The sequence below is a fragment of the Clarias gariepinus genome, chromosome 13 (genome assembly GCF_024256425.1).
Source record: "Clarias gariepinus isolate MV-2021 ecotype Netherlands chromosome 13, CGAR_prim_01v2, whole genome shotgun sequence".
Lineage (NCBI taxonomy): Eukaryota > Metazoa > Chordata > Actinopteri > Siluriformes > Clariidae > Clarias > Clarias gariepinus.
The window spans coordinates 12,608,719-12,634,228 of NC_071112.1; the positions used below are offsets into that span (position 1 = coordinate 12,608,719).

Genomic DNA, 25,510 nt, shown 5'->3' on the forward strand with positions numbered 1-25,510 from the left:
TTTTACAATTTGATCCTCGTGCCTTTAGGAAAAGGAAAACCTCCACTGATGTGTTAAACTGGTCATTCAGTATATTCAGGTCATCAGCTGACGTCATTTTATTGCCACATAACGTTACTGAGTCGAAACCTGACCATCTAAAGCAACTCCAGAGGCTTGTACAGTGGTCACTATGCATGATGGGTGCATCACTTTGTGCTCTTCTCTTCTTACCCCGATGCACCCTTTGCTCTGCTTTGGGGTCAGTCTGAATTCATCTGACCACATGACCATTTTAGATTGCCCCCAAAATCCAATCTTTATGCTCCCTAGCAAACTGAAGCGTTTTTTTTTATTTTTTTTATTCTGATTAATCTCACTAACTTGTTGTTTTCTTATGGTCACACAGCTTTTATTCCCAGTTTAGTGAGATCTCATCACCTTGTATGCGTATGGAAATGCTCTTCCTTTCACTATTTAACATATCAATGGTTTTTTGCTGTTGATTTTTTTACCATGCAACTTTACCAAGTGTTTGTGAGTCATGATTTTTTTTTCCGACCACATTTTTTCCACAAAGTTGACAGCTCCAGCACTATCCTTCCAGAATTTTATAATGTGTTGAAGGGTTTTTACCCCAGTTCCAGTAATCTCTTTAGATGTTTTTCTAGCTTGATGCAGCCCAATAATTTGATCCTCCTGAAAATGGTGACCTTCTTTTAGCCAGGCAGGGTATATTGCCTTACAGATTTATATGCAATGAAAATGAATAGTAATTTTAATTGGATTTTTATTAATTATTAAAAGCAAAATTCTGGAAAGTGAAGGTAAATTAACCTTGATCTTTTTTTTTATTATTTTCCTTTAAAATTTTATTTGCTACAAACTTTTGTCTTGACTTAAATTTTCACCATAAAAGTAAAAATGGAGCCTCTTTCACTAGAGTTCTGCAAACAGCAACGCTTTCGAGTCCATTTCAGTGCAGCTCAATATGCTGGTTTGAAAGTTCACTGACTTTAATTGCTGTTTTATAGGCTCCTGGCTGAAAGCCTTTTAGAGCCAAGCCGTTTCTTTTGGGTTTCACTGGAGTGCTGTCTGTCTGAAGTGCACTGAGGCTGCAGTGCTGGCAGATGAATTGAAGTAGGCTTATTTGCGTTTAATGTGGCATAATGGGCTGAGGTAATTGGCTTCAGGTCAGGTAATAACAGGTACAGAGGAGAAAGAGCAAAGCAGTGAAAACCTCACATGAAAGAACCAGAAGAATGGGGATGTATACAGTAGATCACCGAGCACATTAGCCTGAATTCGTCTGATTGGCAGTTATAGTGCGTTCATCGAACCTTATCGTAATTGTACAGCAGTTGTTAGAAAATTCGGCCCCATTTTTTTCTCTTTTTGTCCTTTTTCTTTTACTTTTTGTTATTTGTTTGTCAGTTTTTGCAAACCTCTTTTGCAAAAAAAAAGTGAGAGAGCATTGCTGTGTAAAAATCTACAACCTGATCGCCTTTAAGACCAGCCGTGCACATCTCAGCTTTCTGACGATCCATATACCTAATATAACTGATATTGTCCGACCGTTTCCAACATGAACCTTTTCATGTTTGACCAGGATTTATTTAAACAAATTGCACTGGTTATATTTTGTTTTAACTTGGCATGTCATGATACCAGTTATTACTAGAAGCGCAGAGACAATTTTGCTTTAAATGTTTTGCTTTTGAGTCGTGTTATTTCTTTGCTAATTATGTCAGTGAGGCTCAATAAAAAAAAATCTACACGAATCTGTAAAAATTCTACACTTTCCGAAATAATGTCTCTAGCCATGTGGCGATTCTTTGGTTTGACTGTCTTCAGCTAAATAGTTTGCAGAAGACAGGCATTCAAGACAAACCGGGACTTGTGATGAAATTTCCTGTGAACGAAGGTGTAAGCACCGATTGTCGGTTACTTTAAGCACAGTTTAGTAATGAGACTTTTAGAGACTAAAGCATTATATATGGCGCAAACATTTTAAAGAAGGCCGTCCGTACGTGAATGGCGATCCTGGCCGAGGTGGCTTGGAGACCAGTGCGTTCGTTTGCATGAACATTAAGCGAGTGGAACACCTGATCCTTGAAAATTGACTAATAACTTGCAGAAGAGACTCATCTGTCCGTGAGAACTGTACACACAATCATTCGGGGACACCATTCGCACATTACAGGCACATTACATTGTCACATCCACCGTACAGTCCTGAGGGAGATTCAGATGTGAAGCAGGCTGTCCGATCATAGCTCTGAGAAACTTCTTACCTTGATGGTATCCAAGTACTAGTAAAACGCTGGGAGAAGTTAATTAGTGTATCAGGAGATTATATAGAGAAATAGAGTTCTCTTATAACTTTGTTCTGTTATTCCGCACAACAAGTCCCGGTTTGACTTGAATGGCCCTTGTATATCGTGGATGAGTAGCAACAGAGGATCTGCTACAGAAGTCGAGTTGGTTCCTGTTTAGAATGTATGTCAGTTTTCAGAACGTCTGCTATTGTAATTTTCTGTGTGCTCGTTTCAGTTATTAATTATCTATAATTTTGACTTAATTTTCTGAAGGATTCTGGGTGATTTAGCAAAATTGGCCAAAATGAATGAAGTTTTGTTTATTTAGTTGCGTATTTTCTAATTCATGTGCTGATTTAAGTCATTGTGTTTAAAACACTCCTGCGGCCTGTTCATAGTTTATAATGTGAGTGATCGCCATGTTTAGATGAACAGTTGTAGCTCTTTTGGAATAATCAGAGTTTTGAATGAAACATACTCCTTTTAATGGCAATTCAAATGATTGTCTTCTACCAGAGATAAGAAACGTCCCAGTAAATTAGTCATAAACACAGCATTAGACCTTATTAGAACATAAAGTGGTTTGCAGCTGTTGATTAAATTACAGATAGCTGAATATCATCGTTAGCTGAATATCATCAAGTGGTGTTAACAGATAAACACTTAACACTGTAAAAAAAAAAAAAAAAGAAAGAAATAAAGTAGAACATTTGAGACCGCTGGGTGAGGACGTCAGGAATTGGAGCCCTCTTGGGAAAATCATGGTGGATGCGTTATCTGTTCAAGTGCATTACTGTCAATTATTTCGCCGCGTATTTAAGTGCCTTTTAAATCACATTAGTAGGAGTGAATATCATTGGATCTCGCATCATGTTTTATTTAAGGGAACGATCTTAATGAACGTATTAAAAAAAGCCACCCCACGCCGCAAAATGAAGCCAATCATCAAAACTTGTTAAAAGGGCATGTCTAATTAAAAAGGTTATTGAATTTTAATGGCGTTCCCCTTATTACCTTTGTGCGGGGTTAAGATGAGAGGGGAAGAGGAGATTAGATATTCTCATACTAATTACGAGCGGAGTGGGGACGTGGGGACAGGGGTACGTTCGAGGTCTCTTCCCCATTTTCCGCTGTTGGTGCTCTGCTGTTTTCCTGCAGCTCTGCAGCATTTCAGTGGTAGAAGTTGTGACTTTGGAAACACCCGGCCTGATGCGAGCATTTCCCACCGAGCCTGCGGTCTGACCTCACAGCAAGCGTCATCATTTCCCGCTATGCGCTTCTTCGTGTAATGTCCAACATCAGGAGACATTTGTTTGCAAAGGGCTTTGAGGGATCTATTTCGAAAGCTTGTAAATCCGATGAGAATTTTTAGCTTGGTGAAAACATTTACACACACACTTTTATTGAAACATGAGGCAGAAGTGTGCCAAACATGCTCTGAGCTTTTTTTGTAATTCAAAAGGACAAGGCATTGTACAGTTGTTTGTTTGTAGATGTCTTACATAGCTGTTAGAGCTTTGATGGGAGGGCTTGTAATGGGCTGCGGTTTCCTGGCCAGTAGGTATTGGCGTGAAGTGCGTATGTTTGTTTATCAGTCTGAAAGACTTGTTTACAGCAAAAGGGAGATGAGAACCAGGCGGGACGGGATGGTCGCATGCTAAGCACATGAGCTGGACGGAGCATCTCGGATAAAGAACAGATCGTCAGTGGTTTTAATTTAACGCCACAGCATCAAGTTAACACTCTGAGATTATGAGCATGTTGGATGACAAAGCTGCTGGTTATACTGTTCAATAGAGGAACGTAGAACATTCCTGATTCAATTTCAGAGCTATTTAAGCTCGTCGATCATTTCATTGATCGCTCTCTCTTTCTCTCTCTCTCTGTCTGTCTCTCTCTCTCTCTCTCTGTTATTCGGCTGTTTATTGAGCACATGTGCGATCTCTGACTCATTTGCCTGTGTCATATTTAAGGTGGTGCGGTGGAAGGTTGCGGGGGAACACAAATAAACAGGATCTCTCCCCGATTACGTTCACAGAGGAACCAGGCAGTGCTCGACTTCTCGACGAGATTGAAAGCCGTTAACCTTACCCAGAGAGATCTGTGTACACAATTTGCAAAGTCAAATAAATAGTAGCCGGAGCCAAGTAGCATGTGCATGCGTTTGTGTGTGTGTTTTGTGTACGAGAGAGTGTTGTAGAGAGAGAGGCTAAGAGAGTGGGAGACAGACAGAGTCAACACAAGCTTTTCTTGCTGTCATTTTCAATCACTGGGTTTTGTCCATGATCTGTGTGCTGGCAGGTCTGAATCCTGGAACACATTTAGGAAAGACTCTGGCGGAGATGGAACCCTATCTGCATCAGGTCAGCGCCTGTATACACACTTTCGCAAAGAGTCATTCACAGATATTTACATAACCGTCCACAAATGATGTTTATCATGCCTTTATTTTACACAGAATGGCACTTTATCAGTCTCGCGTCTCATTCAGTAATATTGAATTTTAGCAGTATTTTGAATTCTTACTTGGTATCTTGAGATAATGTAAACCTTTTTTTTTTTTTTTTTTACAGCTTTCACAGAAATACGGAGTGCACATCTGTGGCGAAGGCGGCGAGTATGAGACCTTCACCACTGACTGCCCTCTCTTCAAGAAAAAAATAGTCATGTGAGTTTCTCACACGGTTCTTCAGGTTACAGATGAACCTTCATTCCGCTTTGTGCTAATGTGCGTTTTGTTGCAGTGATTCAATGGAGACGGTTATCCATTCAGATGATGCCTTCGCCCAAGTCGCGTACCTGCGCTTTACACAGATGCACACAGAAGACAAACCTACTGTAAGTGATCCCGTACAGTAGCAGTTCTCAACGTGAAGAAAAAACACGACTTATCATTATCATACAGTTTACATAAGAATTAGAATTTAGTTTTTTTTTTTTTTTAAGTCATTAGTCGATTTATTTGGATTTGATTTGTTTGAAAGTTTAATCCCACTCCTGCTCTTGAACCTAATGTGTTTTTGTGTTAGAGTTGTGTGCATGTTGTGTGTGTCATGTGCACATGTTCAGTGTAAACACGTGGACTGGATTCTGGTTTTATGTGAATCATGTTTGATTTGAATGATTTATTTGCTTTTTCATCTAACAATTTTTTTTTTACGATTGTCTTCACAGCACATAAATATGCAGTGATTGTCATATTTTCTTGTTGTCTCTAATCCAAATCATAATAATCATAGGTTACATCTGTAAGTGGCGTGTTTTGATTGCTTCATTTTGTGGTTGTGGATTTTGGTGCAGGTTTTCTGTCTTGAATTGATTCAGTTTGTCAGTATTTATTCAGGATTTAAAACTTGTGGTTTATAGATCATTAGTCTAAATAATGATAGGAATACGTCTGCATTTTTCATCCTGGTATTTAGCTGCACTATCAGTGTTATATGAACACTTTCCAAGGACACAAATTTTAACACTTTTTTTTCCTGCAGTGTGAAAAAGGACACAAAACTTCAAACTCACTTTGAATAAAAGGCTCATTAGTAAACACAGAAGATGAAAGAACTTATATAAATGATGCCTTACAGTAGAAGTCCTCAAGGCTGGGTTTGTGAAAACCCTCTCATCTCCAACGTCGCGGGTTCGAATCTCAGTCTGTGTGCATGGAGTTTGCATGTTTTCCCCGTACTTGGTCGGTTTCTCCCACAATTTAAAGACATGCAGATTGGGTTAATTAGCGTTACCAAATAGTGAGTGGATGTGTCCTGCAATAGATTGTCAAAAGCCTTGCATGACACCCTCTACAGGATAAGCGGTATAGAATATGAATGAATGAATTACGTTTGTGGGGTGGAGTAAGATCTGATCCAGCTCCTCCTACTGTACCTAGGCTGATGTAAATCCCAGATGTGGCTGTTTAAGGCTGTTGTTTAGTGTGTCGTTCGTCTTACAGAGCTTTTCATTGGTTAGGGTAGGGGTTTAGCTTATATGAGGAATTGGATCGACCAGGATTATCGGTAGCAACAGCATGGACTATTTTCACGGCACATATTTAAACAATGTGCTTAATCCTTTATATGATACTCATTGAATTCCAAATTTCTAGATGTTTTTTAAGATGTTTTCTTTTTCATTTTTGTCATTTTTATGTTGCAAATCAAGGTCGGTGAAGTTACCATATATGGTTCTTTTACAGTCTAGGGTAATAATTTCACCAAAATGTGCACATATAAAATCTTTTTTAAAGCACAGATAAGGTTAATAGCACATTTATTTAAACATAAAAATGTACAATAAAAAAAAAAAATCTTTTTTTTTACTGATAAAGGCACTTATAAGTTACCAAATGTGGTCATTCACCGGATTAAGGGTACAGTTTTGAATAGTTAGATTTGAGCATGTGTATTGAGGAATCCATGGAATTTTATTAAAGCTAAATCGTTTCCTGGATTTAAAATGTTTAAGAACGATTGCTTTATCTATATACATAAAAGGAAGGTTTTGTCTGTACATTGGACAAGACATGAGATTCTCAGCTTTACAAAATTATATTTTTTTGTATTAACAAGTTAATACAGAAAGACAGGTAGACATATACATGGGCTTCAACCTGAAACTATAATATGACTCACTGATTGTATTAAAGCTGATCAGCTTATTTGTAGCTTCAACCTTTTACTGTACCTACTGTATACAACTAATTTCCCATCAACGACGTGTACTAACACTAGTGCTGTTTACTCTAATATGTGTCTGTTTAAGAGGTGAATTTAATACAGCGATTAAACCAAATTTTGATTTAGTGCTCCTAAACCGTATCATTTTAGTAAAATCAAAAGTCTATTAACTTCAAAGCCTCCACGTAGGAAAAAAGGAGGAATTACTTTGAGGCACTAATGAGAACTAACTCTAGAGGCAAACTTTTTTTCTTTTATGCCTTCTTTTCCACATCTCTGAAACTGCCTACTTTGACATATGCAGTGTTCACTCTGGCCTAAAGTTAGAACTGGTGCAGCACACACGTCTGCTCAAATGAAGACACTGACATGGGCCTGTGAAAGCTTTGTGGCTACATGGAGCTCCAGGTACAAGGAAGCCAAGTGAGGCAGAGAGGAAATAGGATGCACACGTCGGACAGAAGGAACACAGAAAAGTTATTTTGGCTGCAGAGACTGTACTTTGGGATCAGGGATGGATTAGTCGAAATTTGTCCTTGGTATCTGTACAGGGTGGTTAGTGTTTAGTTAGCTGGGAATTGCATCCCACTAGAAAAAGGGGAATTAAATTGTATTTAAAAATCTATATACAAAAAAAGGGCATTCAAGTCAAACCGATTGCGCAGAGTAACAAAACACAGTTATGAGACTAAGAGACCCTTTTATTTCTCTGTATATAATCCCCTGCTACAATAATGCACTTATCTCAGAGGTTAGCTTGTTTCATGTCTGGAATGCAGGCCTCCCAGGAACTCCTTTAATGTCCTAAACATGTGGAAATTGCTTGAAGTGAATTTAGGCCTGGACATGGTTGTGCCAATAACTCCCGGCTGAGTTCTTCAAGTTCAAGTTCAAGTTCAAGTGGGCTTTATTGTCATTACAACCATATACAGTTAGTACACAGTGAAACGAAACAACGTTCCTCCAGGACCAAGGTGCTACATGCAACATAAACTTACAACATAAATTAACAGAGACACTAAACTAGCTAACCAAGAGGCCTAGTTAACTGGCTAGCAGAGACAGGACAGAGAGATCTAACATAAATTACAACATAAATTAACAAAAACTAACTAACTAAGTAACATTTTTACAGACAACATAAAGTGCACGTGCAAATGTGCAAACAAGAGCAACAACAAAGTGACAGTGCGCAACCACGACATAACAGAACATAAAATATGGTGTTGAGGTAGTGGGTAAACAAACATTCCTTAAAACAGCAGCAAGATTTGAGGAATTAGTGCAAAAATGTAGTCCAGTAATGATCATTGTGCAAAAAGATTGTTAAAAACAGTGAAGCATTTACAGGTTGGTATGTACGATAATTTGGTGGTGTAGGTCAGTGTGTCTGCACTTGTGTTGATTAGTCAGTCCAGTCTCAATATTTTGAGGTAGTTGAGTTAAGCTGTGTGATAATGTTTGTGTTTGTGTGTGTGTGAGTGTGTTTGTGTTTATCAGTCCAGTCCCTTTTTGTTGAGGAGACGGATGGCTTGTGGAAAAAAGCTGTTGCACAGTCTGGATGTGTGTGCCCGAATGCTTCGGTACCTTTTTCCAGATGGCAGGAGTGTAAAGTGTGTGTGAGAGGGGTGTGTCCGATCAGCCACAATGCTGGTGGCTTTGCGGATGCAGCGTGTGGTGTAGATGTCTTCAATAGAGGGGAGAGAGGCCCCGATGATCTTCTCCGCTGTCCTCACTATCCGTTGTAGGGTTTTGCGATCCGATATGGCACAATTCCCAAACCAGACAGTGATGCAGCCGCTCAGGATGCTCTCGATAGTTCCTCTATAGAAGGTGGTCAGGATCGGTGGTGGAAGCTGGGCCTTCCTCAGTCTTCTCAGAAAGAAGAGACGCTGTTGGGCTTTCTTCTGTAGGGAGCTGGTGTTGAGGGACCAGCTGAGGTCCTTCTCTAGGTGGACACCCAGGAATTTGGTGCTTTCGACGATTCCCACAGAGGAGCCATTGATGCTCAGCGGAGAATGGTCGCCTCGTGTCCTCCTAAAGTCAACAACCATCTCCTTTGTCTTGTCAACATTTAGAGACAGGTTGTTGTCTTTACACCAGTCTGTTAGCCTCTGCACTTCCTCTCTGTACGCTGACTCGTCGTTCTTGCTAATGAGACCCACCACGGTCGTGTCATCAGCGAACTTAATGATGTGGTTCGAACTGTGTGTTGCTACACAGTCGTGAGTCAGCAGTGTGAACAGCAGGGGACTGAGCACACAGCCTTGTGGGGCCCCAGTGCTCAGTGTGGTGGTGCTGGAGGTGCAGTTCCCGATCCGTACTGACTGAGGCCTACCGGTCAGAAAGTCCAGGATCCAGTTGCAGAGGGAGGTGTTCAGGCCCAACAGGTTCAGCTTCCCAATTAGTTGTTGGGGGATGATAGTGTTGAATGCTGAGCTGAAATCTATGTACAGCATTCGAACATATGTGTCCTTCTTGTCAAGGTGTGTGAGGGCAAGATGGAGTGTAGTGGAGATGGCGTCGTCCGTTGAGCGGTTAGGACGGTACGCAAATTGCAGTGGGTCCAGTGAGGAGGGCAGCAGGGTCTTTATGTGTCTCATGACGAGCCGCTCGAAGCACTTCATGATGGTGGGTGTGAGTGCAACGGGACGGTAGTCATTGAGACAGGACACAGTAGACTTCTTGGGCACGGGGACGATGGTGGTGGCCTTGAAGCACGTGGGAACGACGGCGCTGCTCAGAGAGATGTTAAAGATGTCGGTGAGAACATCTGCCAGCTGTTCAGCACATTCTCTGAGCACTCTGCCTGGGATGTTGTCTGGTCCAGCAGCTTTACGTGGGTTGACTCTGCGTAGAGTTTTCCTCACCTCAGCTGTAGTGAGACACAGCACCTGGTCGTTCGGAGGAGGGGTGGTCTTCCTCGCTGCTACGTTGTTCTGCCTGTCAAACCGAGCATAAAAGTTGTTCAGCGCATCCGGGAGGGAGCCGTCACTGTCACAGGCAGGTGATGTCGCCCTGTAGTTTGTGATGGCTTGTAAGCCCTGCCACATGCGCCGTGTGTCACCGCTGTCCCTGAAGTGATTGTGGATTTTCTGGGCGTGTGCGCGCTTTGCCTCTCTGATGGCCCGAGAAAGTTTGGCCCTTGCTGTTCTGAGGGCCACCTTGTCTCCCGCTTTGAAGGCAGAGTCTCTGGTCCTCAGAAGTGCACGCACTTCCGCAGTAATCCACGGTTTCTGGTTGGGTCGTGAGATGATGCTCTTGGAGACAGTGACGTCATCGGTGCACTTGTTGATGTAGCTGGTCACTGATGACGTGTACTCCTCCAAGTCAGTGAAGTCGCCGTAAGTTGCAGCCTCCCTAAACATGTTCCAGTCAGTGCACTCGAAACAGTCCTGAAGAGCAGAGATGGCTCCTGCAGGCCAGGTTCTCACCTGCTTCAGAACCGGTTTTGAGCGCCTGACGAGTGGTCTGTATGCTGGAATTAGCATAACAGAGATGTGGTCTGAGTAGCCGAGGTGGGGGCGGGGCTCTGCCCGATATGCGCCGGGGATGTTTGTGTAAACAAGATCCAGCGTGTTTTTCCCTCTCGTTGCAAAGTCCACATACTGATGAAATCTAGGAAGCACTGACTTGAGATTTGCATGGTTGAAATCTCCAGCAACAATAAACAGTCCATCCGGGTGTGTATTTTGCAGTTCACTGATCTTAGTATACAATTCCCATAGCGCTTCCTTAGCATTAGCGCTAGGTGGAATGTACACTCCGATAATGAAAACAGTGGTGAATTCTCGTGGTTCTTGTAACGTGCAAGTGAGGTTTGTGCGTGCAGTTCCCACAGACATGTGTCTCTTCTGCAAGTTGGCAAAAAGAGCTCCATCGATTTTCAAAGAGTCATGCATACCACTCACTGAACGTTCACAGGAACGCCTACAGCCACCTCAGCCAGGATCGTCATTCACAGACATATACAGCCTTCTTTAAAATATTTGCACCATCCATTAAAATGCTTTACTGCAGCTAAGGGTCTCGTCACCGTACTACGCTTGAAGTCTGTAAATGTCAATCTGTTTCATGCCTTCATTCACAAGGAATTTCATCACAATTCCCAATTTGACTTAAACGCCCCTCGTATGGATATACTAAAGGAAATCCAGATGCATTGCTGCCAAAAATAACTTAATATAATATAATACTTTTCCCTTTTGTTTTTTCCTTCTTCTTTTTTTTTTTTTTACACAACCTGAATGGTGCGTTTCGTTTCCTAAATAAAAATGATTAAAACTGTTTTGCTGAAAATAATCAGCTGTAGGACAGAGGCCACACCGTTGCTCATGATTTCAGTACAACAGCACACCATATTGCGTTTTATCCTTTACATGATGCTGGAGCTGCAACAAGTACCAGTTTATGGGTTATAAAGCTTTCCAGCAAACAAGAGCACTAAGGATTATACGAAAATAAATTCCAGCTGCTAGTGTCCTGCACCTGGGACTGTAGTGTCCTTATATGTGGTGTAAACAAGTGAGCTTAGCAGTGTTACACACTCCATAAAGCCCTCCGCAGGGAGCTGACCTGATTAGCAGTGATACTTCTTGGTGAGATCGATTGTCTAAAAATAACATCATGAAATAACATTGTCTAAGGGTTTTAGTATTTGTTATTTATTTATTTATTTATTCATTTCTAAATTCTATGAGTAGTGTGTGTTGTATGAATTTCATATTCCAGTGCGTATGAGTGGGATGATAATTAGATAGGAGGAGTGTGTGAATTAGGTCATGGGGTGACAAAATGCAATCCTTCTGGCTTTATATGGAGCAGTTTGTTTCTGTGTTGTTTTTTTCGGGTGGTAGGGATGGAGAAGGGAAATGTTGGAGGCTAGTTAAATAAAAAAAAAAAAAAAGAAGAAAAAAAGCGAGGCTGTAAGGGTGGCTCCTGCAGCATCGAGCTGGGAGATTGCAGGCCGGGTCCAGAGGAGTCGCAAACACTCTGCATCAGGCTGACAGATTCACACTGACACCACGCTCTGGAGGAAAGAACAGCAGCCCAGGAGGAGGAGGAGGAGGAGGAGGAAGGACGCTGGGGGGTGGAGAGGCAGCGTGTGCCCTCGGTTAATACTAGTCAAGCTCTTTTCTGTGCAGCTCAGAGAGGCTGGGGTACAATTAATTCGATTATCATATGGCCAACTGCAGGTGACAGCAGGGGATTACAGAGATATGAAATATTTATTGCTCTGCATTTAGTAGACTTTCATCTAGTAGACTTTCATCAAGACGAAGGGAGGGCCAAACGTTTTCTCCTCTTGTTTGCAGTCTAAAAGAAAAGAATGCTGATGGATTGAAAAAAAAAACACAACTCCACAAACCACAAGCTTTTGAGTGACAGCTGAAGTGCATTTAAGGCATCCAAAGAGCAAGCTGTCACCTATTACTCATGAATAAGCTCATTTTTTAAGCATGTTTTTCATATTCAAGTTTTATGTTCATTCACCTTCCGGTTATTTGTGTCTAGGCATGTCAACAACAAAAAAAGAGTGACACACACCGCACACGCTGGGTTATTGAAAAACTAATTACATAGGTATCGAGGTTGGCTGTGTTTGCCTGCTTTCTGCCTGATTTATTCCTATTTGGACTCCGTTGCAGGGCTCCACAGAGAGCGCGCCGGCCCTCGCTAGCTGTCCTTGCCGGAGCGCCATTGACATGATGACTGAGGAGACGGTCTACGCTGATAAAGCCCAAGACGTACAGGAGGAATTTGCATCAAATGGTGACCTTAGCTGTCACTCTAAGATGTGTGCATGTTGTGTGTGTCATGTGCTTGGGGGTACAGACATGGGCTGGGTTTTGGTTTTATGTGCATCATGTTTGATTACCATGATTTCTTTGCTTTTCCATATAACAAGTCTTTTTACGATTATGATACGTTTACAGCACATAAATATGCAGCGATTGTTGTATTTTCTTATATGTCGTCTATAATCCTAATCACAGTAATCATAGGCTACATCTGTACGTGGAATGTTTTGATTGCTTCATTTTGCAGTTGCAGGTTTTCTTCCTTTTATTGATTTAGAATCGTTTTGATTTTGTAACTTGTCGACATTTTATAGATCATTAGTTTAATTAGTTATAGGAATACACCTGCATGTTTCAATCTGGCCTTTAGCTGCACAATTTTATGTACATTATATATTTATATTTACTGAGGACACAAATGTTGTCTATTTTTTTTCTCTGTAGTAAGAAATGTTTTTTAAAAACTCGAATGAAAGTCTCGTTAGTAAATACGGAAGTTTCACTTAATTTCGCCTGAATGGCACAAGTTTACTATTATAATTGAAGTAAAAAGTAATAGTTTTAAATTGTATTGTATAGTGTAAAAAAACTGTCTTCAGGTTGTACAGTAGGTGTGTGCATATAATGTTCTTAAGACTGGAACATGCATACAGTAAATGAGGATTAAAATGTAAAACAATTTAATCATGACGTCATATCGATGTACTGTACTATTCGAGAAAAAAACACGATGATGCATGCTATTACAGTACATTCAAATTACCAACAATGTAAAGCCACACCACTGATTATTTTCCAGGTAATGTTGTGATGAGACAAGTTAACTTAAATTACAGTAGCTAGTTGTCTTCTTTTAAAAATAATAAAATGAAACAGAAACTTGGACATTTACAAAACATCATCACTGTAGACTTCTTCCATTTATGTTAAATATCTGGTATCAATCGTATATGATTTGTTTTTTCTTTTGGTTTCCTCTGGCTTCTCTGGTTTCCTCCAGCTGTCCAAAGACATGCTGTGTAGGTTGGCTGGCATTTCCAAATTGCTTCTAGTGTATGATTGGGTGTGTGTGAGTGTGTGTTTGCTTGTGCCCTGTGATGGGTTGGCAGTCCATCCTTTGTGTATCCTGCCTCGTGGCCAGATTTCTGTGAATTGTCATTAACTTTTAACCCTGTATTATTATTATTATTTCGGCAGTGTGTCGGTTTATGAGCTCAGTCAGAAGTACTGATGGTTACCAGTGGATGACTGGAATCAGCGGCCATTCCTCTGAGCACACAGATATCCAGAGCCAGGCGCGGCACGCCTTCACTGTGCTACAAGGTAACCAGGTGCAGAGCATGAGCTCACAGAATCGAAGAGTGGGTTTTCAAAACCCAGCTTACGATCATTTTCTGTTTTAGCATTACCGTGGCACAAGCGAGCCATACTACTTTTTCAGCAGATCTGTAATGGCACAAGGGGAGAGGGGTTGGCATTCGTCTAAGTAGAGGTAAAAGGAGAATAAATGAAGTCGAAAGAAGGCACAGCGTCTTTGCTGCTTCTGGGCATGTTGATGGAGTTTTTAGCTTTTTTAAAAAAAAATTTAAAGCTCAACCCGACTAGAAACAATTTCACGGTGAAGACAGCAAATAGTCTTTTGTTCCAAAGTCACTTTCATACATTTTTCCTCTTGTTGTGTTGGCGAAATGCACTTTTAAGAGGTGCGTCTGGCCATAAGTGGCTGCTTTTTATTCACTCATGCCTTTTAAGCGAGGGTGCGAGCGCAGCATGTGTCAGGGACCCTGTCCATCACCCGCAAGGATCGCAAGTTCGCCAAACGAGGACAGACACATCAAATTAAACTGGAAGAATGAAACCGCTTCTTCAAAACACATGCATGCTCTCACACACGGGCAAAGAGTGCTTGGGTTTTTTTTTTTTTTTTTTGTCTGGAGAACTTTTAAAGTGTGGGCTTTCAAATAAAAAATAAAAAAGCATTTTTGCCTAAGAGAGGCATAACATGAAAAGCATATTTAATGTTTATCGTCGTACATTCCAAACAGCCTTCACAGTATTGAGACAATATTAAACAGGTTAATATTTAATGACTGTCTTTGTGTGAGCTCACTGTGTGAAGTACAGAGCGTGGCTGCAAAGGAAAAACAAACTGGATGCTCTGTGAAAATATTACAGCGGTCGAGGCCTTGCCTCAATACCCAGTCATACCTTTCCTCGTCATACTGTTTTGCAAGAAAAAATCAATATTTCAGAGGTGCATTTTCATTAGAACCAAATCATATTTTAGACATGTCAGGAATAATATTTACAACACAAATCTAACATTTATTTGTAAGGAGTTACGGTAGCGGCATGGTGATAGAGTATATCACACTCCATGGTCCTCAGGTTACTGTCTGTGTATAGTGTCCCATGTTCTCCTCATGTCTGTATGGGGTTCCTCTCAACTCTCTGGTTTCTCCCATCTACCAAAAACTCTGAATTGGTGACTCTGAATTGCCCCAGGTGTGGATTAGTGTGTAGATTTGAATTTGTATGGTGCGCTGTGATGGACTAGCATTCAATGCCGAGTGTGTTCCAACCTTATCTGGAAGTGTTTTTGTTCCTAGGTGAATTACAGGAGAAGGGCTGGCAGTTGAAGCACATTTTGTTGGTTCACTTGTATGTGAGAGACATGGAGGACTTCGGGAAGGTGAACGCTGTGTACCGCATTTTTTTCACCCACTGTCCACCAGCCAGGTAAAACTGCTACGTTCTAGAATTTTATACTTTATTCGTATCTGCTTATTGTTATATGTTATATGCCATAATTAGATTTTTTCACAGCTCAGTCAGTAAAGCTTTTAACCGTCCATGCACCTGACCAGTCTGTCTGTTAATCCTCACTCTGATCCCTTCTTCAGGGTGTGTGTGCAGGCTCGGCTGCCTGTGGGTCAGCTCTTACAGATGGATGTGCTGCTTCATGACTGGCTTATGGCTCCTGAAGAGGGGTTCTTCCAACACAGAGACACTCTGCATGTCCAGAGTTTGTCTCATTGGGCGCCAGCAAACATCGGGCCCTACAGCCAGGCTGTGCAGGTAAGATCCCGCTAACTGCTCGATTATTGATCTGCTCATGCAAGATTGGTCCAATCTGCTCTCCAAAATATGATTCTTGGGCTTTGTCCCCTTTTAATCTTAGATAATTTGATTTGGCACAGTGTTTATGCCAGATGCCCTTCCCCTCCCTTCTTGAAAGAGTTACAAAGAATACTTTGGAAAACCTACTAAGACCTTTTCAATGATGACGACAAAAATTTTATAAGACTTACAAAGTCTTTGGAAGTCGTTGGCTTTCAATCATCAAGTCTTTGTAAGTCTGTCCAAGTCTTTGTCTTCAATCAATAAGTTTAGGTCCATAATTGGTTTCATTGAACAAATCTTCGGAAGTCTTTGTCTTCAATCAACAAGTCTTTCTAAGTCTTTAGTTTCAATCAATAAGTCTTTGTATCCCCCATTTTCTATTTTTCTGAGCATGGGACCAGCACTGCATACAGCTGCTGGGTTGTTTGAGGCGTTGCCTTAGGGGCTTGCCCAAGGACCAAGTGGCAACCCAAAAGGGCGGAAGTCAAACCCCCAACCCTCCGATCATCAACCCAAAACCTCAAACACCTGAGCCACCACTTCTCTCGTCCAAAACATTATTTCATTGTTTTATACTATCAACCTGCACATTAAAACTCAAAATCATATTGATGTTTCGAGTCAATGATGTAAGAAAGTGTTCCCACTTCATTGTATGATTTTGAGTTTGAATCCTGATGCCAGGCGTCTGTGCATAGGCAAGCAGCACTGGCTATGCTTGCTGGCGGGGAGGGATAGCATTACTCTCTCAGTGGTCAATTACAGCAAGGCCAGTCATGGGTGTGTGTGATCTCATGTATGTGGAATTACCCTAGTTGGTAGTTGTTGTGTAATGGGTAGTGTTGGCGAATGGGTGGGAATTGGCAAAGGGAAACGTATGGGCACTGTAATTATTTTGTTGCTCTATATTTTGTGAATGGAAAATGACTTACTTTTCAACCAACCTGAAAGTAATTAATTTAGGCCACACCCACTTACAATTCAAACCAGAATATAGTTTTTTTTTTATTAATTTTTTATTCATTTTCCCATGTAACCCATTTCTCACACACACACACACACACACACACACACTCACACTCTACAGGCAATTTGGAACCACCAGTTAACCTAATCTGCATGTCTTTGGACATTGGGAGGAAACCGGAGTACTCTACACACACAGACCAAAAGAGTGAGAAGCCACCGTGCTAATCTCTATGCCACCATGCCGTCACATACAGTATATAGATACTGCATGGATTTTAAATATGAATGCAGTTGTATAGTATATTGAGCACAGTAAAGTAATATGGTTCGTAGCGTACAAAGTCCCATTATTTGAGCTTGTTTATGTTTGTTTTCCCATGTGTGTGCTACATTTGTTGTCTAATATGTGCTTCGCCATGTTGTGTGTGAGGTTTTATTTGACCTTCCTCTTGCTGCAAAACCAAATAGTTAATGGAACTCCAAAGGCTGATGCAGGAAGTGTAAGTGTGGTTGCACGCATGGCTGGCACTACTGTTTACCCATTCAGGGAATGGGATTAAACTTGTCAAGTTACTGTCAACAACACAAGTGTCCATCTCATCGCCGCAGCCTTCATCTCTCCTCAACATTCTCCCATGAGTGAGAACATGTGCGCCACTTTCTCTCCACAACCAGATCCGGTTTCTCTCTCACACACACACACACACACACACACACTAATGACACGGCCAGGGCTGGCCCATAATAAAGCCACACAAGAAGGACACCGATGTTATCAGTGCGCTCGGGCTTTGTTACTGTAATTCTTTACAGAATCCGTATACACGCGTTGACCACACTGACAGAGCAAAACTCTCCACTTTATCTCTCCTTCATCTGTTCGGTTGTGTCGCGTTCGCAGGCAGCTAGCATAATCGAGCAATTCGACAGCTCAATCATGGGTAAATGTGCATTCTGCACCCCGTCGCGGGTAACATCCGATGCTCCGTGTTGCATTTGCTAAATTGGAAAACTATATTAACAATGTCCTAATGCAGTAGACAGTTTCCCATATTGATACAATTACCCCCTCGCTGTGCCCATGCAGATGCGATGCCCCCCACGTCGCAGTCTTAATGAGAAAGAGTGTTTTGGTGCTGATGGTGCAAGCACGTTTTTTTACAGACAGCTTTTATGCCGAAGTGTCGCTGAGGGAATTGCACTCACAGCCCTCCTCCTCTGCCCAGAAATAATTAGTGATTAATTGTTAAATCCCATTTAAAGGAGAGGAGAATAGCTTAGCTTAGCTTGAGTGCCTTTCAGCATTGCAATTATTTCCCTGAAAATGTCATATTTTCTCCATTGTTCTGTCATCTTAACATATTTCATAGGCCAAGGAAAGACTTTTACTTTTTTTTTTTTTTTTAATTGCATAATTTTAAAAGGATATTAAGAGTTTCCACTAATTGGCTTTAATATGAATGTCCATGGCACTGTCCTCTGCTGAGGAGATAATATTTAGTTACGAGTAGTTTTGCTCTGAATGCGAAGCCCCGTGCTGTAGATGTAATGCCACACAGCTTTTATAAAAGAGGGAGTCGTGCCTTCGATATATTTTGTGCCGAACCTTTTATTATTCTCTTATTGCTCGGAGTGTTAGTGTTTGGCCATGTGACAGATTCGTATCAGCTTTGATTTACAGAATTATTTAGCCTTTATATAGTTATTTTGTTTCGCTCAAGGCTCTCAATGTGTTTTCCGATAATTTAGGTGACAACTCTGAGGCAGAAAAAAAAAAGATCTGCTGTTTGTTTATGCTATTTTGTTATCAGTTCTACTGCTGATTAAGTTCTCACTTTAGATTACGGTTTGCATAATAATGATCCTAATGTTGACAAGAGAATTTTAACAGTTTTATTATTGTCATTATTCTGGTTTGAGATATAACTCAGAGGTCAGTTTTTGTTCTTAATTCTTGTCTTTTTTTTTATTCATTTTGTGATCTGCAGGTTTCTTGATGAGGCAATAATGAAGGAATTGAAAATAATTTTTACTAAAAGTTTACTAATTCATTGGGAGGTACTGTAGTAACATGTTTCATTTAATATGTGTGTATGAGATGATACTCCTAAAAAAATTTACAAATCAGTAAAATATGAATGAACACGTAAAAAAGTGTAGGGGAAAAAAAAATCAATTTTAGCTCATAACACACAATTAAGCTTGTTGACAGATGGTTCGAGTTGACCCTTCATTAACCAAAGTCTTGGTTAACAGCATGAGTCCCAAATTGCCCACCGAGGAACACCTTTAAAATCTATTGCTTGTTGCTTTCTGGAACCTCATCATGGACTCAATCTATGAACTTGTATTTCTTCAGCATCCTTTCAATTTAGGAACAAAACAAAAGCAGGTTTATGCTGGAGGTATATACAGCTGCTGAAACGTAGCAGAGTGAAAATCATGATGAATGCCATACCAAGGGACTAGACCCTTGAAATTCTATTTACTAATCCAATTTAAAGGCTAGGACGAGACGTAGCTGCGCAAGTCCCTGTTTGGGGAATACGTGCGCTCTCCTTCTCCATTAGGAGTGACAGCTTATTCTACACAAACCTCATGTGGACCAACAATTGGATTTGCATTGGATTTTGGAAAGTGTCAAAGTGGACCGCTGCACAGTTGGGAACAGTGGATCTGACGTCCGCAATTAGTGTCAAAGGGAGGAAGTGGCCTCTGCGGTGATACAATTTGAATAATCTCCTTATGGGGGTTAAGCGCATTAAAACAATGAGGTGAGCTGTCTGACCTGCTTGATACTAAGTTCAGGGGTCATGTTGAGCAGCGATGAGAAGTATAGCATCTGAAAAATTGTTAACTGGATAGGGATGATGAAATGCATCTCCGTTTACAGAGATGGGTGAACAAAGCTGGACTAAGGGCTTGTGTACAATCACATTGTGTCATGGCAATATGAAACCCCGTGAGACCAGCAGTGCAGAGATCTTATCTAAAGGTTCGGGTAATCTTCAGTGGGAATACTCCAGTCTGTCCCTTCCGTACAACATACTTGAAGCATATCCATATCCTGGAACATTTTGACATCTGAAGCCTCGCCGGGTCCGGTGGGTTCCAGCACAGCAGGATGGTACGTACAGATTAATTAAGACATTTACCTTCATTTTTAATACAACAAAATTAATCCCATAAAAGCGAGCAATCCCAGAGGAGGTGCTCATCAGGCCCTGACGATCTCCCGTAGACACAATCTATTAAAACCCTGCTTTTATCTCACCTCATCCTTGTCAGATTTTATGGATTTTTTCATAAACACGGCCTATACTTCATAAATGTCTCAATTTTCTAGTCTATTAACATTACTTCAGAAGCATTTGATAAAAGAGGCAGTCATGCATGAAATAATGCACCAATAATACGAACTGCTGGAGGCTAGAACAGTAGGATGGCTCTTCAGCAATCAAGACGAAACAATGCAAGGGTGCTATCAGCTTGTATAAAAGAACAAACCATCACTTCAAAGGGAGGAGGGAGGGAACCGTCGTCCTGGTGTTGGGATGAATAAAAAAAAAATAATAATAAAAAAAAAAAAATATATATATATATATATATATATATATATATATATATATATGTGTGTGTATTTCAGTATTTATTAATATTTTAGTTTACAGTTTTACTACAGTTTTCACAAAAGCTGCACCTACACATCGTCTCACCTCTGTGCTTGTATTTCATCAATAGTTTGTCCCTGTTCTCTTTCCACGTTGTTAGATTAGATAGACAGAGAGGAAGAGGTCTGCGTTTTGTCAGTCAGAAACGTCTCCTCACTCTTCACCTGTACAAGGGGACCGTTTTCTATAAAACATTACCTTCATATTTTATACTCACCCTTCATCTGAAAATACAGCTGAGCGTCACTCACGCTCACTGACACACTTTAAGAAGTTGTAACTGAGCAGAATGCAGCGAGACTGTAGCCTTAAGAATGGAAATACACAGCCATCATGACCCCCTCCTGCCCCTGGGCTTGGATCCGGACCCCATTAACTCGAGCACAGGGACACTGACTCTCCTGAGCTGAAGGTAGGCCGAGGGACTTGTCCACTCTCTGATGGAGAGTTTTATATGCTCCATGACAACACTGAAGCTGCTTTTGTCTCCGTCCAATTGTTGCGATTGCCCCTCCGTTTCTTCCGTCATTGAAACAGACGATAAGACGTAGTCCTCTGGGTTTAACCCTACATTGTGTCTGGGTGTGCCGTCATTGCGTTTGTTTAGTTTCCATGTCAAAATGAAAAAGTGAAAAAAAAACGTCAGGGTCTTTTATTTATTTCTGTTCCTCCTCTGCTAAAGATACTCTGGAAACATATTGTGTTTTCATTAAAGAAAAACAAACTGGCCAAAATAAAGATCATTAGAATAAAAATTTTAGAAAAAAGTTTGATAAGCCATATCAGGTTTATTTATTTATTTATTTATTTTATTAAAAGATAGAATGAATTAAACATACAGACGCAGGGTGTGTTTTTTTGTTTGTTTGTTTTTGTTTTGGTGCAGATTAAAGATGAGATCAGTGAAGTCAGAGCATTATTGTGCAAACTTTTTCTTGCATTCCGAAAGCTTCGGAAAAGTTTCTGCTTAGAGATAAATCTTCAGTCTGTTCAAGGCCCCAGGACCAACAACATCCAATCAGTCATAAGGGTGCTCTCCTCAGATGTCAATCATGTTACCTGTCAATCCAGAAACATTTCTTTTCTCTTGCTTTCAGGCATTCTAGCCTGGTCATGTGCTTTTTTTGTTGTTTTTTTGGGTGTGGTGACCTCATGTGAAATCACTCATGTGAAATGACTTTGCTTTGAATGTTTGAAAGATCCATTAGCCAGATTGTGACTATAGTGTTATAATATAGTGCGTGAATGCAGGAATATTTAGATTTTTTTTGGAAAGCTTGGCAGTGGACTGTAGGGGTAATTATTTATGCACTTGTGTGACACCTCTGAAGGTGAAGCTCAATGGCAGCACTCGTGTGGAATCATAACCCGTGTAACGTACATTAGCTTCCGACACATGCCATCGATAGGACTGGTATTAGCTTGTGCCAAGTGTGGACACGGGAAGCACCGGGCCTGTCAGAGACGATCGCCCGCTCCCACCGTACACACACCTTCATTAATGGGAACTGCCTTGACAACTGAGCCTAATTGCCTTTGAGCACCTCTTCATGTAGCATGGGTGCTCGACTATCTTGGTTCATGCCCACACACACACGCACACACCGGAGTATGTCAGGACAGTGACCATCAGCCACCCTTGAACCTGACGCAGAGGAAGTTTTCCTTTCAGGTGCACGCTCTCACACTTCTGCCCTCTCCACACTCCCCACCCCCTCCCCCCCACCTCAGCGCTGTACTACTCTAAATACTGTTTTCATCAGTAAAAAGCCTCGGCTCTGAATATACACAGACAGATTGATTTGTGCATTTAAAATTCTGTGGCAGTAATGGAGGCTTTAATGTGGATGAATGTGTTTACACTTCCGCTCGGTTGACAGGTCTCGGAGGACTGTCACACCACGGTAACACACATCTAAAGCGAGATGCATGGCAGTGCCACTGCAAAACAGGTTCCACCCATCACGGGCCAGTGACAAATTTTCATATTCAGGGTTTCAGGAGACAAGCGCAATTTCGAAGACGTGTTTTAGCCAGGAAATATTTAAATTCACGTGGGAGGGAAGGGCTGGATGGATCGGTGGATGGATAGATGAATTTTATCACACAGAAAAGCAGCAAGCACTGTCCTGTCCAGTCCCCGTTTAAAAGACGACTCATATACTGGGCCTGTTACTGTGGACATCTTTTCCTGTACTTTACTGTTTGTGTTCAGGCGAAACTTGCTTAGAACTTTAACGCACTTTAAGAGACGCACAAACCTGGAGTCAGACAGGCTCGAGCTCGGTAGCGGAAAAATAGGGCGAGGCTTAAAAGGTTACTCCAGTGAATGGTCAAAACACAGGTGGATAGTGCTTTTGGAATTAGGAAATTTGTCTCGAACCGTTGCCGTTTGACTCTTTTATCTTCGCAATCTATTTTTAGGCCGTTTTCCCTGCTCCCTTAAACGCTGTAATCTCACCGTTCCTTTATGTGGCGGCTGACAGTAAGTGCCTTCAGTGAAACATGATCATTGGGTCTTCATGCAACAGTGGCCGAGCATCGCAGTTTTGTCTTAATTTATTAAGGAGATGTTAGTTTTTAATGGCAGTAGCTAAAACTGATGGCTCAATGATATTAACATTTATGTTCCATTTACTTTTGGCCACTCGCGTTGCCATTAATTTCTCATCGAGAGCTTCGTTTGAGTTGTAACTTTGAACCTCGGCCATTCATTTTTCATTATCCATTGTCATTTCGGCCCATTCTACAGAGATAAAAGTGTTGTGGATGAGTAATAGACAAGGTCTCGTTTTAAGGAGCACAATGTTACATTTTACAGAGATTTATCATTCGTACAAGTTCCCGGCGACGGGAACATCCCTGTTGACATTCGGGCGAATAAACTTAGATGTCCTGAACCGTACATATTCAGCCGTATTTAATAGCTAAATAGGAAATTAATGTCTAATTAATCCCCAAAAATGCCACGAAACACAGCTTTATCTGTTCTACTGAGGAAACGGAAAAATATATTGTGTGCATATTTTTTTTTCTCTCCTTCAAATCACTGTACAAGCCAGACAAAACTTTATGCATGTCCATGAATTTTAAATAAAGCAGGAATCATATTCAAAATTAATGAAGACGAAGTTGCTGATTTACGAAGCATCGCAAAAGTCAGCATTAACTGCTAATATGAAACCAACAGCGATTAGATCATCACCTCCAGTGACCAGATTACTTTTATTTTGAATAAATACTAATCCATGTTGTAATGATTTCATGAAGGCAAAACCCGTTTTGTAAAGGTTTGAGCGATCCGCAATCCGGCGAAAGAGAGAGAGAGAGAGAGAGGAGTGCTGGATGCTTCTGCTTCTCTTTCGTGCAGCCATACTGCCATCTTTTGAAACGCCGCTGAACTGCAAGCTGCTTCAAAGGGGATGTCTCTGTGTTTTATACGGTTTTCTTTCTAATATTGTTGCAGGTTGTCCCCATGCTGTAGGCTGTGTGTTCAGTGTAGCCTTGAGTGTGGGAGTCTGGGAAGGTCCAGTGGTCAAGCTGATGGAGCACGTGGACATTACTCATGTTGTAGATATTGACATTTCTGTCTTTGCAAGCCTGCAGTGGTAATTCGGTTCCGTCTTTGGGAGTTCCCATTGCAAGCTGGAGAGGGACGACATTCTCAATGATTTTATCCCAACTTCAGCATTAGAATATTACACTGACCGTTTATTTCTTTCAATAATTCCACCGGAGATGAAGCGAGCCAGCGGGTTTGTGTCAGAACCGAGGGATAAACGCTGCTGTTTCAGCATCATTCAGTCAGACGCCATGCCCCTCAGCCGAGAGAGCGCAGAACCCTCCCTGCACTCTTGAATTAGGGAGATTATCGGCAAAGCGCATAATGCAGGATGATGGAATTTGTCATCATTTGCATTGTCCTGGAAAGATCAGGTTTGATCGAGCGGCGCATTGAGGAGCGTGTCATGTCCCACGGGCAGGTCATAGAGGAATCTCGGCAGAAATGATTTTCGCGATCTGTGCATCAGTCGTAAAAGCCTCACAACCAATTTGTCAAAAACACAGAGGTCGAGACAGTTTGATGGCAGCGTTTTGCTTTAACACAGAAAAGGAGAAATGTCCCCGTTCTCACTCAGACACACTGCCTCAGAGCTTGTCTTGTTATCCAGTTTTTATTGACTAATCATTTCCTTTTTGTAAAGATTATCAGTTCAAACCGGAATTTTTAAACGAATGATAACTGTATTAATATTTGTAAATTAGACCAAAAAAAAAATCATTACAATACATTACAGAATAAAATGTTAATGAGACGACCCTCTTGTCTAAGATGTGACAAATAAGCTTTTGTCTTCTTCAACCGACCTTGCGTATACTCCAAACAGCCCATGGATAGAGGAGAGCAATCAGCATAAAGTTGACAAAAACCGACATGACAGTGTTACTTATCCAAGCTGGCATCTCTGGAAGTGGGCATGTCGAGGTCAGACAGCCGGGGAAGCTGGGTATTTACAGCTACATGCAGCGAACAGAGAAAAGAGGCCAGTGTCATCACAAATGCCCCATCTTCTCAGACTACCAGCTCAACCACAATCCTTCCTCATATCTCCTCCCTAAATTTTTTCCTAAGTGTATTTTTTTTTTATCTCTGTGCTGCTTTTGTACATCCTGATAAAAAAATATAAATAAAAAAAAGCTAGAGATGCTGAACGATGTTCCTCGTGGCGGCCGGTCTTTGTGCATTTCGTGCCGTTATTTATGTCGCTGTTTAACACTGATATCGTGTGACAGTTGAGCATATATGGGTTATGCTTGCTGGAGAGCACAGGCTCTTCGAAATAACAGAACAGAACAACAAAAGAAGATTTTTAAAGCAAGGTTGGCTTGTTTTGAGGTGCAGGTTCAAAAAGAAGAGTTCGAGCCTTTGCTGTTTTGTATTTGTTTAAAATTAGGTGTCGGAGGATTGAAATTTC

The 25,510-nt window shown here is 41.1% G+C and overlaps 1 protein-coding gene across 1 annotated transcript in view; it reads left to right on the forward strand.

The window, feature by feature from the left end:
* The window catches only part of dph6 (diphthamine biosynthesis 6), a 71,905-nt gene that overhangs the window by 25,530 nt on the left and 20,865 nt on the right, over window positions 1-25,510 (forward strand). Inside the window, exons 6-12 of the mRNA XM_053509821.1 lie at window positions 4,599-4,660; window positions 4,871-4,965; window positions 5,042-5,135; window positions 12,619-12,742; window positions 13,969-14,094; window positions 15,381-15,510; window positions 15,675-15,849. Coding sequence (XP_053365796.1) covers window positions 4,599-4,660; window positions 4,871-4,965; window positions 5,042-5,135; window positions 12,619-12,742; window positions 13,969-14,094; window positions 15,381-15,510; window positions 15,675-15,849 — 806 coding nt within the window. The remainder of the gene's footprint in view (window positions 1-4,598; window positions 4,661-4,870; window positions 4,966-5,041; window positions 5,136-12,618; window positions 12,743-13,968; window positions 14,095-15,380; window positions 15,511-15,674; window positions 15,850-25,510) is intronic.